The 18643-nt window shown below is 44.0% G+C and overlaps 1 protein-coding gene across 22 annotated transcripts in view; it reads right to left on the reverse strand.

Annotated features, from left to right (window-relative positions):
- Nucleotides 1–18643, reverse strand: part of FHOD3 (formin homology 2 domain containing 3) — a 433462-nt gene that overhangs the window by 365807 nt on the left and 49012 nt on the right. For all 22 annotated transcript variants that reach the window (XM_074340106.1, XM_074340111.1, XM_074340113.1 and 19 more), the window contains exons 2-3: nucleotides 15977–16083; nucleotides 3490–3554 (exon numbers count right to left, since the gene is read on the reverse strand). In XM_074340106.1, the coding sequence (XP_074196207.1) occupies nucleotides 3490–3554; nucleotides 15977–16083 (172 nt within the window). The remainder of the gene's footprint in view (nucleotides 1–3489; nucleotides 3555–15976; nucleotides 16084–18643) is intronic.

The following is an 18643-nucleotide window of genomic DNA, read 5'->3' on the forward strand; positions in this document are numbered from 1 at the left end:
GGTGAGATTTAGTCATCGGAGCCAGTTGGCCCTCCGAACATTTTTCTGGTGTCTGGAAATAGGATCAGTTGCAGGAACCAAAAAATTTATTTTCTCTAGCTAACCTCATAAAATGCAGACTTCTCATGCCTATCATAGATTATTTTATTCATATCTGTAACTTCATGCCCATAATATGACCATCATTTTTCAAGGGACTGACTAGATTCAGAAGGAAAGTCATGCATTATTTGCTACGATGTGTTACATCAAGTGGTCATCCTCAAAATGTACAAAGAAGTAAAAATTACAGTGGAAGGGAGGATACAGATACAAAAAGCTTGGGGGCCTCTCTCTGTACCAAAATCTCATTCCCACTTCCTGCCAAATGCTTCGGAACCATTGTGCTATCAGAAAAGACCTGTCTCCGTTGCTAACTGGGACCCTCAAAGCAGTGCCCCTCTGGCATTCATTTTTCACGAGGTTTGCTCAGTTGCTAAACATGAAGACTCCACTCACATCCCCATGGGTACAGAGTTCCAAAGTTAACACTGGAGAATTCCAAAGGCATGTCACTTCCAATTTGTCAACAGGCAGTCCTGGATGCTAAACATTCTTGTACTCAATAAAAACAGGAACGAAAGAGAAGAGAATGTAGGGTGTGAAAAACATTATTTTGGAGAAATTTGCTTGATAGCATTTTTAAACCCATGAGCCAAAGCTGATCCTGGGTCCTTCCAGTCCAACCGTGAGAAGGAAGGTCGCTGGGGGAGCTGCATATGGTGCGAGGTCTCGGACAGCAGCCATTGTCCAACGCTGTAATACCTCACCTATTTATTACATTGTGAAGAGGGGCAATAATCTTGAAAAGAAACAAGGACCCAAACAACTGACGTGAAAAGGTTTCCCCATCAGCCCCCCCCCCTGTCATGTTTTCTTTTGTCATTTTGACTGACGATTGTTCCAGGTTTGGTTTTGTGTTTTTTCATCCCAAAGAAATCTCACCTAATACTGCCATTTGGAAAGGGAAAGAATATGTCACAACGGGGGTTGGTGCTTCATGTACATGATACATACATTCCATTTTCTATACATAACCAAAGGATAATATTTAGTGCTATTATAATAAATCTTTTCCAGACCTTGCCAATAATAGGAAATGGAACGAGAAAGAGGGTTTTTTTTAATACAATGGAAAAACTTTGGCTTCGTGGGTGCTGGTGTTAATTTACACAATCAATCCCTCATATGACATACTCAGGCCTAATTAGTGGTGAAAATGGATTAAAGCAGAAAATCCTTTTCAAATGATACATACATACCTTAAAACTTTATTTTTACTTGCAGCTATGGTGACTGACCATCCTGGTTTGCCTGTGATGAGGCACTGTTCGTCACCCTGTTTATAGCCTATAAGCAGACATACCCTCACACCCTGTTTTCAGCCCCAACCTTTCCTTGAATAAGGATCCACTATCTGAAATTCTGTGTGGACCTTCTTTCCTGAACCACTCCAATAACATGGTCTATGATTTCCAATCTCAGTTTCTTTGACATTAAACAAGAATGAAGATACTTCTGAAGACTAGAATCCTTCCATATTTTTATAATGTTTCCCCTTTTTTTTTAATTTCCCCCTCTTTATAGCTGTCACAATCCACTGATGTTGACAGAAAGGCTTTCATACTCATTTTGAAGCTTTTCCAAAATATTCAATGAATTTTCAAAGTAGTGACTTTTTATACTCACATTTAAACAGTTTATAGAATATTTATGTACGATTTCACTAAATGACAAAATTCCAATAACAAGTGCAATTGGCATAAGGAGGTTTAGGAACAAACCTACTGACCCCATAAGCACCCAATTCAACCCCTTGGGCAGGAAGTGATGTGTATCCTCGGAGAGAGTGGGGAGAACGGCTGGAGGTGCTCAGCATGCCATGGGGATGAGATATGGGCTTTATATGGATGATATGGGACTACAGGATACATAAATTAATGCAGTGAGTTGATAACATGGTAGTTGAATAGAAAAACTCCTATACTGAAATATTTAAGTACATACTGCAAAAGAGCAAATTTTCTTAAAAGGAGTTAGCTCATCAAGATTTTGATCTAGCCCATTTTAGTATAAATCTGCTTTCCATTGCTTTAGTATTCCTGGGAAACACCAATGTATACTCATGTCCCAAATCTCTACTGGTTATCATCTATATTTCAAACAGTATTGAATTTGAACAGTATTTAGCACATGTTATGTGCCCGGATTTGTTCTCGACCCAGTATTGGGGAGAGTTTATCCAAAATAGGTCACAAGTCATTGAGAAGTTTGCAAATTGTCAACATTGGCTGAAGGTCCTACAGATCTTACTTTGTTTCCAACAAGATTACGAACCCTCATGACACACTGACCCTCCAGTCCCTGAGGTTTATGAGTCTGCTACACAATTACTCGCTGGCCCCAGTGTCAGACAAAGGTTGCCACTCGAGACACTTGCAGCCTCACCAAATGAAGTAAAATTGCACAGATTTCCCTCCACGGTCTGGCTGCTCCCTCAACCCCATCCTTGGGACCCAGTAGAGATGGAGGGAGGAGGAAGGGCCAGAAATGATTCCTTCCACTCCACCCATGCACACCACACTCCAGGTGCAGACTGGGCCTCCACAGGATGACTTATCCTCTCCTAATTAGAGGCCTGGATTAAGACCACAATGTATATTAAGTAAAAGCAAAATTACTCAGATATGAAAAACTTCTATGCATAAACTAAAATTCAGTTTCTTTTTTTTTTCTCTTTATATTACATACTTGCTTCAATTTGGCCCAAGGCCATGAGGAAAGGAAACCAAGCCAGTTTTAGAAATGCCTCACATAGAGATTGTCCACTTAGCATAAATAATTGCTTTCATTGCCATTCAAGCCATGTGTATAGGTAGAAAAACCAGTGGGTCCAGAAAGAATCACCGGCTGCAGGGATGGCCCCAGTGGGGTTTCAGAGTGACTGCAGGTAAGCCACTCTGAATCACAAACACGTCCGTTCAACACCATTATTGCTCAGTAACCGCATGTGTCCCATCTTGCGCTGACCTAAGATTTCCCTTTCCATCACCTGACCGAAACCAGAGCCTCAGACCCCACTCTCCACAGAGAGCTTCACACAGCCACCAGGAAGCATGTGAAGGTTACTTCAACTGGCTGGAGAGTCACACTGGCACAGCCTCAGAACGAACCTCATCTCTCCAAGCATCGCCAAAAAAAATCTCATCAATAATCTGTCTTACCTCCAGCTCTAGTCACTAAACAAACAACAAAAGAGGTCATGCGAACCAGGGCTTCAAAAACGATCGCTAGAAATTATTTCACTAAAAACTCTAACCATCCAGTGACAGAGGCTAACCGAAGTAAACAGCATAACAGTGAATACTGTATTCCCAAGAGTGGCATTTCTCATCACTTGTTTAATCACTGAGGGCAGATGGTAAGTATCCCCGAGCAGATGTCACTCACCGATGCAGGCATGGACCCTCACAGACAGCTGAGTCCTTAGAATGATGCTGTGCTTCTTGCCCCGCCTGACAGAGAGAAAACAGAGACAAAACATACATGGGCATCAGAGGAGTCGGTGAGAAGACGCCTAGACGCTGTCAGTCAGCTTGAAAGTACTGACACACCCACCTGAGAGAGGCTACAGACAAACACGGACATAAACAGAACAAGAATCTACCCTGAAATAACATCACAGGGCTTTAGGGAAAATAAAATAACAAAATTTGACTCCGTTGGATTGACACACGCATTTTATTGCCTAACCCGGTCAGCTTGTTCCATCCACAGAATTTGCCTGTACTCATGCTTGACCATGTTGGGAAAACTTTGAAATCTGTGACCATGAAGTGAAATCCCTGGAATGTAACAACACAAATCTGCTTAATCATTCCCATGGCTATTTTTACATTTTTCTGGATATAGGTAAAGGGCACATACGTAGTGGGGGGTCAGAAAGAGCTGCTTTGCGGTGTGTCAATTCAAGACTGCAAGGCTTTTCTCTTTTACAGGAAGATGGGAGTCCACCAAAGAGCTGATGGGGTATTTATTATCAGGAATACCAACTTACACCACACCTTGCCTCACCTTTGCTTCGTTCTTCATTTTTCACAAGGAAGAAGAAAAGGATGGCCCTCTCCCCAATTCTAGTCCTACGAGGATTCATCTCACTTTATGCAAAGAAGGACTCAAGCACAGAGCAGTTGCCAGAGAAAATGATAAATGAGGTGGGGGGAACATGAGTTCTGCTACCTGGGGGAAACAATGTCTTTGAGATTTGGAGAAAGAGGGAAGACAATAAACAAAGGTAAAATGGAGCCAGCCAACCAGCATGGCAGCAGGTAACCTGCTGGGTCTCTCAGTGGCTGAATTCCCCGTCCCATCACTCCTCTGGCCACTCTCATCTCTGCCCATCAGGGCTTCATTTATAACAGAATCTCGCTGGGCTTTCTTGCTTCTTGGTTTTATGGTTGTGTTGGAGGGGAAAGAAACACCAGGATACACTGTAACTATTGTGATTATGAATTCATAGTAATCACTGAAACAATTATATTTTTTTATTCTTGAGACCAGATAAGAGGGGCAAGCATAGTTTCAAAATGGTTTGGTGTTTGTTTTTTTAATTCTTTTAAAGGAGAAAGGAAAACCAGTTGCATAGTCCTACAAAAGTATGCAATGGCCTTCAGCCCAGCAGCTACTTGTACATAGAGACCTGCATTCAGCCCCTCACACCCCCGATGAGCCCCTCCTTCTTACTTTGTTCATTTGATTGTTTTACATTGGCTGTGTGCAAGGTACTAGTCTCAGGGAGCTTACCACAAACACATAACACGTTGCCCATCTTCAGAAGACAGGTCGGAGATTCCTATGAACACAGACTTCCTCAAACTTTCTCCCTCACACAACAAAAACCTTTTTTTCTCTCGACAGTCCTGATGTTGATACTCCTTCAATTCTTGTGATCACACTAGGAAACAAGTTTCAGTTGAATGCACTGAACTGAATTATGGAGCGGCCTTTTGTGTGAACTGCCAGGAAAGGTGTCCTGGGGTGGGGGCAGCCACCAGCAGGTGTGCAGCCTCACCCAGAGCTGGAGGCAGACACCACGGGACCCCTCGCAGTGGCCAGACCCTAACTATGAGAAATGGCACACCTGAAGTCCTCAAACTGGAGCACTGTCTGTAACTCATGTTTCCAGTGGTCATCAGTCAATAATAAACACCAAAAGAACAATAGACAAAGTACATGCTTTAGATGTCCCGAGTGGGGAAGCATGGGATGGACAGGGAAAACATTGCCGAGTACCTCAAGTTCTAGAGAAGTTCAAAAGGTCCCCTACTTTTATCTTCAAACAACTGCAAAGTTGCATTTTGAGGAAGTGCTTAAGTTTTCCCACAGAATTCTCCATTCCCACGGTGAGCGTGTGGGGTGGTAGCGCTGGGATTCCAGGCACGTGCATGAAAACTAGGCGTCTTTCTGAAGAGGCCATGGCAGGCCCCCCATCATTCTGGAGGCGCCATTTTTTTCTGTGCTTGTGTATTGAGAAACCAGGCAATCGCACTAGTTAAGCTAAACCCTGATGGAATTTAAGAGACCACAGAACAAAAAAGGTCTCTTTTTAAGTAGTTTTATCACATATAATTCCTCTGTTTCAATAGTCTACCTCCTTCCCTGCCTGTCCCTGCACACAAAATCCTACGATGGGAGAAATCTGTGTGGAAATTGTGTGTGTGGAGTTTTCTATGTGGAGCTGAGGGCTGTGGAAGCTCCCTGACAAGAGGAGGCCCCAGAAAGTACTGGAAAGGAGGGAGCCAGACAAGGCAGAGACAAGTGGTGGCGAGTGCAGCCAGGTCCTTCGTTACAGGTGCCCTTCATCTCCCACCCTTTTCCCTCACCCCACCTCCGCTTTCTCCCACCTTTCATGTGGCCACTGTGTTACAGATGAGGAAAGCAAAGCTTGTAGAAATGGTGTAACCTCATAAAGTTAGATGGTGGGTAGAAACAGAACCGGGCCTGAAAGCAGTGTCTGACTCCAAATCACCAGCACCAGATCCTGCCTTTTGCTGTCCAGCTGCCTCACTATAGAACCTTCTTCCAAAGGATAGATACAAAGTATCGAGAAACAGTTTAATCTCAACACTAAAGTTGAACAAAGAGGACATACATAAACAATTAAGATGCAATTATCTAATAAAATATTGGAAAACCAAGTATGAAAATAACACACCAGGAACCAAATAAGCTGTATCCTAAAGATGTAAGAATTACAGGAAGCTCAATGTTTTATTTCTATATAGTAAATATCAATGTACAGAGAACACCCATCATAAGGTCTGTTTAAATTTGATAGCTACCCTCCCTCTAGCATTATATTTTCTTATTAAGTAAAGGTGACATATTGAATAAAGGTTGATTTTTATGTATTTTGTCATGTATGGCCATCTCACTGCTATTATTGATTCTAAAAATATTTTGGCTGATGATTTTTTTTTTTTTTTTTTTGGCTTCTTTTGGGGAGATAACCAAATCGTCTGGTTAAAAATAAACATTTTATCCCCACTTCTATAGTAAATATGTCCTTGTCTACTGTTTTATGGCTAAAACTTTCAGAGGAAAATTAAAGAATCATGAGTATACACTCCCCTGCCCCAGTGGAATCTTATGTCAGTTTGGGTTCGGAAATTAATAATCATAATAGTTGCTAACCTTTATAGAATGCTTATCATGTGCCAGATAAAGTGCTAATCACTTTATACAGATTTGGTCTTCACAAAAGTCCTATAAGATAGATAACATTATTGTCATTTTAAAAATGAGTAAGTGGAGGCCCAGAAGGGTTAAGCAACGAAGCTGAAGTCACACAGCTAGAAAGTGACAGAAGTCAGACTCAACCTAGGCAGCCTGACTTTGAACCTGTGCGCCTCTCACCTCCCTACGGCTGCCTCCCAGATGGGGGGGTCCTTCATTCGTTCCCTCACTCCACACATGCTCGCTGGTGCCTAGTGTATGTTAGACTCTGTAAGAGGTGCACGAAGTACATTTTGCCTCAAAATGGCAACACAGCCATCCTGTCTGCCCTGCAGATTTTGGACTCAAGACTGCAACATCAATTCTTACCTGAATTTCCAGCCTGCTGGCCTGCTCTACAGATTTCAAATGTGCCAGTCCCCACAACGGAGTGAGCCAATTACTTGAAATGCATCTCTCTAGATAGACTAGATAGACCAGATAGACCAGATGGAGTCTATTCAGTAGATTAGATATATTAGACTAGATGGATAGACAGGTATCTCATTGGTTATATTTGCCTGGAGAACTCTAATACAAACTTTGGCATCTGCCTTCAGGGAGCTTCCATATTCCGAACATGAAATCAGTGAGAGACGGTCACTGTGGATTCAGTGTGAGCATTTCAGTGATGATCTTTTTCTCCCTGACATTGACGTGCTGTATCAGTTTCACAGCTGCCACTACTTCCAAATGCACCTGTTGGCAGTACCGTGATCCAGAAGGCAAAGGCAGTTTAGTTTGACCTGAAACTCCCCAGGGAGACTCAGATGCCATTCCTGCCTCTGCCAGGAAAACATCACTGGCTTCAGAGACCAGCCACAGCCAATCGGGTGCCCACATCCAAGGCCAGTGCTACCCAAGTGACAGGAAAATTATCCAAACTAGACGATCAATTCAAGGAGACTCCGATCAAGGCACACGTGCCAGGGACATGGTGGAGTACCTTGAAAGGAACTTTCCAAAACTTCCTGGTTTCTTAGAATACATAAGTTTCTCCTACAATAATGTCTGTGGCCTTGGGGGAGGGGAGGGGAGCAGTCTGATTTAACCAAGTAAGTCTCACAGAAACCCATGTGTTTCAGTTCTTTCCCTGTCTCTTAAGTGAATATTTTTACAATAACATGTAAGCCTGTGACTGTAAGAACAAATGCATACGTTAATTTATTGAGTGGCACTGAAGGCCAAAAGATTTTTTATTGCACTTGCAGAAACGATACTCACAAATAATGCCTCCACTCAAATGAAAACGAAACTGTGATTTCAATCAAGAGTGGGATAAGTATGTTTGACCATGTGGCAGAAGCAGAAACTTCGGTCCCCTGAGCAGTTGCCCCAGGAATAAGTTTCCTTTTAGCAGCTTCTGGAGCTGTGAAACTCAGCCAGTCCTCTGCCAGAGGGATAAAGAGATGAAGAAGGATTCCGACCAGTCGTTAGCAAGAGAAAAGATAATGCCTAGCTAAGATTAATTTGCTCAAAAGCGCCAAGTCCAAGAGCACCAGCTGCCACCACATTCGTCTCTAGATGCATTCCAGTCTCCCCTAGTAGGCAGGAGAGGAAAAAGCATAGACTTTGAAGCCAGTTCTGTGATCCTATATGATTTACTTAGCCTCCGAGCCTCAGCTTATCTTGTAAAATGGTACAGTACTATTATGCCTGTGGTGTCATGTCTAAGAAACAAAGACTTACTCTTCTTCTCTTCTAAGAGTTTTCTAGGTTTATCCTGTCACTCTCAGGTGTCCCCTAATGGGAAGAAAGGCTTTGTTCAACCCATTCAAAACTCCCAGCTCCAATGCAATCCTGCTGCCCCTCCTTCTAAGCCCCCATTCTCTCCCTGACCTGCTTCCATCTGCCCACCCAACCATTCTTCCCCTTCCTCTCTCTCCAAGGACACCCTAAATCTCCTTACTATAAGCCTGGCCTTGCCTTGGTCCTCTCACAACTTGATTTCTCTGTGGCATGGTGCTCTTAACTGCCCTTTCTTTGAAATTTTCTCTCTCCTTGCTGAGGCAGACACCGCTGGTTACCTACCTAATACCCATTTTCCCATTTTGTCTTACAAAAAGAATTCAATTTTGTTTAGGGTTAAAATGTACCCACCTAAAACTGCTTTCTTCGGTCTCCTTGCCCTGCAAGGGTGGCCATGTGACACAGTTTTCTTCAGTGACCTGTAGGTGGAAGTTGCTGGTAGAGCTTCTGGACAAGCTCTTTAAAGGAGCCAACTGAGCCAGCAGCAACATTTGCTCTTCACTCTTTCTACTTAGGCAGGGACCACTATTCACCCATAGTAACAGAGATAGAGGGTTAACTGAACACAAGCCCAGATTCATGGCATGAACTTAAGTTCTGGCCAACGGCATGTGAGAGAAAGCTATGTGTACAACGAATGGACATGCAGTCCTTCTGTCCATTTCCTTCTTCCTGGCAGCTGGAAGGCAGATGAGAAGGGAAAAGCTAAAGCAACTCTGAATGCAGAAACGGAATCCTCATCTTGAGGATGGCATAGCTGCTCTTCCGGTCCCAAGGATTGTCCACATAGGGACTCTTACACAAGAAAGAAAGAAACTTCTATCTTCTTTAAACTGCCATATTTTGGAATCTCTTCGTTACAACAGAGAAGATGTACCCGAACCAATACATGCTTCCCTGCCTTGATGTGATGCTGGAGGGAGAGCAGCCATATTGTAACTACAATGAAGCATGAAAGATGAAAGCCACACCCTAAGGATGGCTGAGCAGAAAGATAAAATTAGAGCATCTTGTAATCAATATATTATCCTTGAAACAGCCAATTATCCACTTTTTAAAAATAAACTTCATTTTTTTAGAGAAGTTACAGGTTTAAACTTCCTCCAAGGGATCACCACCAGTCTCTCTGGTCCTTGATGTTTTTCACGTGGGTCCCAGGTCAATATTTCCCACCTGGCCACCTCCCACTTGAGTGTGGCTTGACATAACCTCAGACTAACATGTATAAACTCTTCTCCCCTCCCCAAATGGCCCCCACTCCATAACCTCACTACTTCTCTAAGTAGTCCGCCGTCTGTTCACTATACATCTAATTTCCTGTGTCCATTTTATTCTCCTGTTTCTCTCCACTCAACAGTATCCCATCTTCAGATTCCCAGCTCCCTGCCTGCCTCCCACTGGTTCAAGCCCAAAACGTCACTCCCTTCTCCTCCTCACAGCAGACCACATCTGATCCCAGCTTCCTTGCTCAAAATTCTGTCCACTCACTCCACCCTCTAGCTACCGTAATTTGAGGAGTTCCGTGACAGCTCCCTCTTTGCAGGTCAGTTCTCATCTAACTCCAACCCACACGATAAAGCCCAGCCTGGCCTACCCCACGCCTACCTGCTGCAGTCTTTGTCCCATTGTACAATCTAGAGTCTGAAGGTACTTGGGGCCTTTCAAATTTCACTGTCCACTCAGCACGCGAGTTTGTTCTTTCTTGTGTGGCTCACTGCAGCCCTTGCAGGACCGGTCTCCCTCACATAGTGGAATATCCTGGTGGGAGATTTAAAAAGAGTCTGGGCCTACCCCCAAGGTCTGATTTCATTGGTCCAGAGCTGGGCGTGGGAGAAACATTTTTAAAGTTCCTCATGGGGTTGCAATACTCTCCAAGATTGAAAACCTGTGCTGTAGGCTCCTGACCCAGCATCCAACTATCGGGGGAGCTTTTTAAAAGGCAAGCTTCTCAGACCCCTGCCAAACCTCCTGAAGCAGGCACCTAGAAACCAGCGTTTCTAAAGAGCTTTCTCCCAGGGTATTCAGAGGCAGCCGGCCTAGCACCGCCCCACAGTTGGTGTGCAGGGACCCCACTCAGCTGAGCACTGAACTCACCCTGATGGCACCTTTTGTTTGAAAGGGCCAGTTTTCTCCCAACGGTGACCAGGGGCAGGGCTTGGTGGTCTGCACGTGAGCCTTGCACAGCACTGACAAGACAGGAGACCCTTAATACCCTTCACTGATTTGCAAAAAAAGCCTCAGACAACAAAACACCTGCACTCACAGCTGAAGATAATCACTTAAGAGGAAAGAGGGGGAAATTCTTCATTGTCTCCCATCCACATCCTAAGCAGAACCTCCCTTATAACTTGTCGGGAGTTGTTTGTTGTTTGGTTTGATTTGGTTTTTCAGATTCCATATGTTTTTAGATTTAGGTTCAAAATGTGTTTTAGGTGATTTTCCATCCTACCAGGTCTAGAGGCAGAAGAAACCGGGCAAAGATGTGACTGGATAAGGTTAACTTTTGTATCACATAGTGAGAAGGGAAAACTGCTTCTTATTCCTTGAAATTTGACATTTTGGGATGCAAAGAACCCTTGAGGAATCTGATGAAAGGTTGTTGAAACCCCTCTCCACCCAAAAACCCTGCAAAGGTTGTTGAAACCCCTCTCCACCCAAAAACCCTGCAGTTTGTGGACTCTCATTCCACAAACTGTGCAGAAACCTCAGGGATTCATGGACCCGCACACACAGATCCTTGGGGCTCATGAGCTACAGGCTGAGAAGTTAGGTGTCTAAGGGTCTAATCAGAGCTCGCCCCAAACCCTTTCATCCCTCTAAGTCCACTGCAAAGCTGGCGGGGGCAGGCCCACTTCCTCCCAGCCCTCCCTGCCCCTGCCTGGAATCTCATCCTTCATTGCTGAGCCTCAAGCCTCACATAGCCAGGCCCTCCCCACGCCCACACCACAGGATTTCATCTGACTTTCCCCACCCCCACACAACCTTGTGGGGACAGGAGTGAGGGTGGGGTGAGTATTTACCAGCCCTTGCAGCCAATTTGGAAACTGAGACAGAAGCAGCGGCTGTCTTCAGGGCTGACCCTCTGGAGTCAACCTGAGTGTCCCGAGTTACTCAAAGGAAGGAGCACCGGGGTTGCTTACGCAACCACAACTGGTCCTCACCATGTCCCTGAAGTAGCCTCCTTCTCAGGCCCACTCTGAGCTCAGCCATGCTCCACCTACGGCCCGCTCCACCTCCCCTTCAGGGTTCACCTCGAACCCCACCTTCTCCAACAGTCCCTGTGGACCTCAGCTGGCACTAGTTTCCTTTCAGAGGCAGTCAGAATAGGAATAAGCAAAAGGGTGGGGTGGGGGGGTAGCGAGCTCTGCCCTGTGAGCAAGGCTCCAGCCTTGGTTTTCTTATTACGAAAACTAGATCTCAGAGTGATTGACTTGCATAGACCTCTCCAAGTCTAAAATCCAGTGATTCCCATTTCAGTGTATCACCTTCTCAAGTTTTAACTGCAATTATAGTAAGGGCTCCTCATTTTCAGTATGTATCATATCCTGGAAGAAAGCTTAACATTTTAGATACATCCTCACATTGTACCTCACAACAACCCAAGGAGGCAGTATGGTGAATATATTATCGCCACTTACAAGGAAACAGGTTCAGAGAGGTGCAATAACATCCCCATGGTCACACAGCCACAAGACTAACCTCAAAGCCTGTGTCCCTAATCGCTAAGCTATGCTGCTCTGTGCTTTGCTCTCCTCAGAGGCAAGAGACCCTGCTGGAATCCTTGTTGATACAGGCAGGGAAACAAGATTGGGTAATATTGTCCTCATGTTACAAATACTTTTATAAACTCCTATCAGAGGTGAAGTGGCTTGCCCAAGGTCACCATGGCAGGGTCAGGAATAATAATCCAAAGGCATCAGGGCTTCTGTTTTTGCTGCTAATTTCCCTGGCCCTGGAAAGCAATGAACAGACGTGGTTCCATGTTGCTAGCATAACAATTGCTTTGCCCTTCCACTTCTGAAGGTCTTTCTCCTCTTCTCTGATTAGCTATAGCTTAAGTGATAATTCTAAACAAGGAGTGACTTAATTTTCAGTTCTGGCACAAAAGAGCGGGTGAATGGACAAGAACAAAAAAAAAACACCAAACTCCTCCAGCAAGGAAAATTCACTCAGAACACACGACACGACACAAAAAACATTACCATATTCACAGAGCTTGTCATATGTCTTCATTAGATGGTTACAACTTTAGCAGATATTTTGCTACGATTTATGCCAAGAGATCAAGAGAAGAATGGTATTTCATTTGACCTTTTCATGCCTCAAAAGGGCAATCCTTAACTAGGAAGAAATTATATTTTAACTCCCATTCGTGGGAAACACAAGTTCTCAGGAACACAGACTTTGCCAAATGCCACTCTTCCAGGAGAGGATGCTCAGTGCAAGTGACGCTGCTAATGTGCCCAGACACCTCCCACCCGCAGGAGGGCTCAGCCTGCAGGCTGCTCCCAGCCAGCTCCCAGTAAACTGCCACTGGCTGCCAGCGCTCCGTGGTGGTATATGACCTGGGGATAGCCGGGGTGACCAGGCAATGCCACGTCAGCACCATCCGAGCCTGCCTTCTGCAACTCAGGCCAGGGGCAGAGGGATCTCCCCACCAGAGATTACTAAAGGTGGCTTCTTCATGCTCTTCTGGACAAAGAGCGGTGTCATCTTGGGTACATTCCAAAGGACAAGGGGTGGCTCACCACAAGCGAATACTATTTCAAAGACATAACCCCCACTCTGGGGTGAGTTGGGGGCACACTTGTCAAATGTGCAGCTATCCAGCAGCTTGTGGGGTACCTTCCCCTATTTGTAGTTGTCCATGTAGTGAGTCCTACCTACCTTCTCATCATAATTAATTTCCCAGCATGCCGTGCTACTAGGGTGCAGAAACATGGTCAAGGCTGCATCTATCAGATGGACCCATGGCCAGGTGATGATTCAGAAGGGAACACAATGAGTACTAAGCCCAGAGTGACCTTGCATCAGGGTCCCTGACTTTTGAGGAATGGCGGGGGAGGAACCAGCAACTGGATGCTGATATTGACAATGAGAGCTACAGTGTCAGAGCCAGAACATAGCACCTAACCCGTCTTCCTTGGAGCGACCCTGCAGTGCGGTTGGGTGCTATTTCAACTAGAGCCAGTATTTTAGCCTGGGACTGAAGATGTCCTTGCATGAACCAACCTTATGTCACCAAAGGTGCAAATGTAGATCCTGAGTAGGACCTAAAGTGCCTTTGCCAGATGCTCCTGGGATGGTGGAAAAATAAAGGCATATCTGGGAGATAATTGTGGATTTGTTTCCAGATCGCCGCACTAAAGTAAGTCTCGCAATAAAGTGAGCTGTAATCTTTTTTGCTGGTAGAGGGCCTTGCCTTCAATTTGTAAAAAAAAAAAAAAAAAAAAAAAGCAATATCTGGGCAGCACAAAAAAGTGAAGTGTAATAAAATGAGATATGTCTTACAGACATGAGAACTGGTCACACCTATGTGCGAACCTGGCTCCACCATCCACTAGCTCTGCTGCCCTATACGTGTAATTTAACTTCTGACCCTCAGTTGTTTCAAGTGAGAAATGGAGACAATAACATCCAACCACGTGACTGGTAAGAGAATGAACTATCAAACAAACATACCTTGAGTAAGGTGCCTTGTATAGTGGTTGGCATAGCACGTGCTCCATAAAGGTTATTTTCTTCCCAACTTTTAACTCTTGATACTGGTGTCTAATATATTAACAATTTTTTTCTAAGCTGCGATCTCCAAATCATTCAAATTTTGATCAGAAAAACGTCAAGCAGGACATTGTCTTTAAACATAACACCACTGGAGACATTGTTCAAGTTGACAATGACCTACTCATAACACGCCTGGGGTCTGTTGGATCAATGAGCTACTTCGTCATCCAATTAGACTGTCATCCAGCCTGAATTCTGACATCTTATATAAAGGGATATCATTGTCACATACATGGTTAAAATCTATAGCAATGGAATTTCCTCAAGTCTATCGGTCTAATGATGTTAATTTTCAAAATGATGATGAGCAGAATCTGATGTGACTTAATAATGATACCCCTCACATGTGTGCAGCCTATAGGACTTTCCAGATGTTTACCCACATACTGTTGGTATGGCCCTTAGAATCATTTGGGAGCTAGGAAGGGCATCCTCAGAGAACCTTGCTGGTTCCTACCAAGGGCCCTGGTTTTCGTGGTGCTCATGGTTGTGACATTCAGGAATCCATTCTGGAATCCGGCCATTCACCTGGCCACCAATGTTCACTAAGTGCCTGTACTGTGCTGGGAAAATGCCAGGCACTTGATATTCAGACAGGCCCACTTCTGACCTAACAGAATTTTAGCAGCAGAGAAGGACAATGAAGGGGGAAAGAACCATAAATTGTGATGGGCGATAAAGCAGGGGAAACCCAGGAAGTCATCAGTACACAGCGGAGTCAGGTAGGAACTAACACTAACAAGGTTCCCATTTTTCCTCATTTTTTGAGCCATTCACGAGAAATCAGCATTCCCAGATAATATTCATCTGACTGTCATATAGTTTTAACTCAAGCAAGGTAGCATACAAATCACTTTTGAGGAGGTCCCTGACCACAGATGAAGATAGCGGAACATTATTTGGAAAGCAACAGGAAACCCCTGAAGTTTTCTGAGGAGGAAGGTGATGAAATCAGAGATACACTTGGTTCTAGATGGAAAAGGAGGCAGGGGGCCTCATTAGAAGGCTATTTCAATAATCTAATAAATACAGGAATGGTTGATTGTATGGGTATAGTCCTACAAAATTTCCCTTTCTGTACACATCTTTGATTTTTTTATGTATATTGCTTTATTCAGACTCAGCAATCAGAAGTATTAAGGCATTCTAGATATAGGCTAAACATAACTTAATGTTGATTAACATAATTAATAATTATTTTCTCCACTGTAATGAGTTCAAAAGATGACACACTATAAAATGATCTACTAGGGCATCTGCCAAGACAACTAAATATCCAGTAAGTTATCATTAAAAACAATGTTTAAAACAGTTGTCAATCCACTAACATCTAGAAAATATTCATTATATTTGGTTTTAAAAAGGAAACTTAGTATGTTAATACCATATGCTTAATTAAACTATACCAGACATTTTCCTACCAGAGTAGCCTTGTCAAGAAGAGTTACTCAAAATGCAAAAGGGTTTGCAGTGACTACTGGTGAGTCATTTGCACCTCCCTTCTTTGTGTGTGACTGTGAGTGAAGAGAAGGTCAAAGCTATGGTGGTTTCTCCAGAATATTTTCCGGCCTCAATGTACCCCCATTTCTTGGAAGGTTAGGACCAGTCAGAAGGGGCGATTGTTGCTTACCCAGCGTCATCCTGGAAGCCTTCTAACTCATCCCGTTGCTCTGCCAGGGTGGCTTCCAAGTCCAGGTAGGTGCCATTGTGGGAAAGCTGCAGCGTGCAGTCGTCGAGCTACAAGAGAAAAAAACTATTAAGCCCAGCCTGCTCCTGGAACGGGGACTACATATGGAGAAATCCCATGTTTTGTTTAAATCAAGCATTATTCCAAAATTCAGTTCATACCTGGAAGAGGTAGTGTGTAGTACAAATAGATTAGCAGCAAACTGCATATGGAGGGGACAGATATGACACCTACTAAGGGAGTGGCATTGACAAGCCCCAATAGACATGGATGGGGGAGAAGAAGGAGCCCCTTGGGCACTGCGCCAATGCCACTTTCCTCTCTGAGGCTCCCAGGATAAGCTATGGATTTGGGGGGTGGAAGCCAAGATTACAATGTTGATGTGACCATAGATTAAGAGTCAAACTGGCAAATTTATTAGGGAAAACATGCTGTTTCCTTTGACTCAGTGAGAAGCCTACTTACTCAGATTCAGTGGTCATACTTGGCACATTATAATTAATAGTTGTTCAATAAACATTTTTACAATTGAACTGAAAGAGACACTCTCCATTTGAATGGCAGCATATCCCAATTACAACATACCACAGAGGATATTAGGTCTCCTTTTTACTAGTCTTATTTTCAAAAAATTTATTTAACAAATACTTATATGTTATTAATTACATTCCATGCATAATTCTAAGCATTTTGCATAAGTTACTTCATTTGATTGTCACATGAACCCTGTTAAATTCTATTGTTATTCCCATTTTACAGATGAAGAAATTGAGGCACAGAGAGAGACTAAGTTATTTGGCCAATGTCCCACCTGGTAAATGATGGAGCTGGGATTTGGATACCAGCAGTCTGACTCAAGATCATGCTTTCAACCACTAGGCCCTGCATCCTCTCTATGGCCTGAGATATACAAAGGACTTGAGAATATCAACCTTGCAATATGCAGCTATGTCGTCTGAGAGTTCTGGTGTGGCCAAGACAATGCCACATGTTTGCCCACCCCCTTCCCTTTTCTTCCTGGAAGCACAGACCATATATCCCAGCCTTATAGTTGGGCTTTGGCTGTGTAACTGACTACCAACCAATGGAATGTGGGTGGAAGTGAACAAGGCCCCAGTAGGCCTGGCCATCACACCCCTGCCAAACCATCCACCTTTCTTCTCTCCTGCGGCCAGATGTACAGGAGCCAGAGGAGGATTCCGAAGTTTAGAAACCAGCAGAGCTTTAGATGGAAGGAGCTTGGGTTCCTGACTCACTGCATGGAAGAGAGCACTTTGCTACCCAGCCTCCACTGACCCATCTGGATGGTGACAAGAGCAAGACATTAGCCTTTGCAGTGGTGAGTCATGAAGACTTTGAGGTTGTTTGTGATAGCAGCCAGCATCACCTAACATCTAGAATGGTCAATACACTTAAAATTACAGGAAACTAATTTTACCAAAGATTAAAATTCACATAATGAGGAAATCCAAATATATAACTTCATGCTTAATTTCTCAGGCTGTAGGGTGGCTCTTATTATTCATCTACTTGGTGAGTTAAGGCTCTTATTGCAAAATGACAGGAGATTGGGGGAAAAGTGGAGGCAAATATGCAGCTACTTTAAAACATCTAGATAAATGCCTGATAATCCTCCTGCAGTAAATGAGATTTCAAACAAGGAATTAGTGTCTTCTGATAGAAAAGCTTTGCTTATTATCCTCAATAAGAGAAATGGAGACTGTCATCTTGTCTAGAATCAGCATCTCTAAGAGGCTGCTGATTCTTGTAGAGACCCCACCGTTCCGTGTTTCTGGTTATCCTCAACAGAATGAAAGGAATTTGTCCTTTATTATTTGTAAGAAACACCTAGTTAAATCATTTGAATGGGGTTAATCCTATTTGATCCACTTGTTTTATTTCTCTAATAACAAACTGTTCCTCTAGAGGCGTGCTGGTGAGGCTCAGCATTCTTGACTGGCATTTACAGATGGATCATCTGATCTGAGAAAGCATTTAAACCCAGGAATCAAATTGGCCAAACGCACAGTACTATGGTGTCAGAGGTGCACCCAGGGTTTGGGGGCAACACACAAGGGAGCTGCCTCCCCCAGTCTGCAGAACCAGCAGACAGAAAGGATTTCCTGCAGAAGGCATCTCCTGGGCCCAGCGTCTCCTAAGGACTGAAATCAGACTTCATCACTCCCAGGTGGAAAATTCCATTAGGAACTGGACCTGTTATCATGTATATTGGACCATGGGCACAGCTGGGATCACTGCAGCTCAGGCTAGCTTTTAACTCCTACAGACGTTATTCACTAATATAGCTTACTTGGTCTGTTCTGGTGATAGTATCAGCACATTTGCTTATGTCTAATCCCACGTATAATCAACAAACTGGAAGATGGGGATAATGAAAGCCCTTTAAGCCACAACAATTTCTTGTGACTCAGCCCCTAGAAACATGTGAGCCCGGAGAAAGAAGCTTTTGGCTACAGAGTTTCTGCTTCTCCTCTTCTCCTTGAGCGGGTCGGAGTGATTCTGGGACTGTGATCCACACTCGGGCCTGACAAGAGAACCAAGTGGGGAGAGGACATGCTGCTCCGGCGTGGAGAGAGGCAGAATGTGCAC

This window comes from Rhinolophus sinicus, linkage group LG09 (assembly GCF_036562045.2).
Source record: "Rhinolophus sinicus isolate RSC01 linkage group LG09, ASM3656204v1, whole genome shotgun sequence".
Lineage (NCBI taxonomy): Eukaryota > Metazoa > Chordata > Mammalia > Chiroptera > Rhinolophidae > Rhinolophus > Rhinolophus sinicus.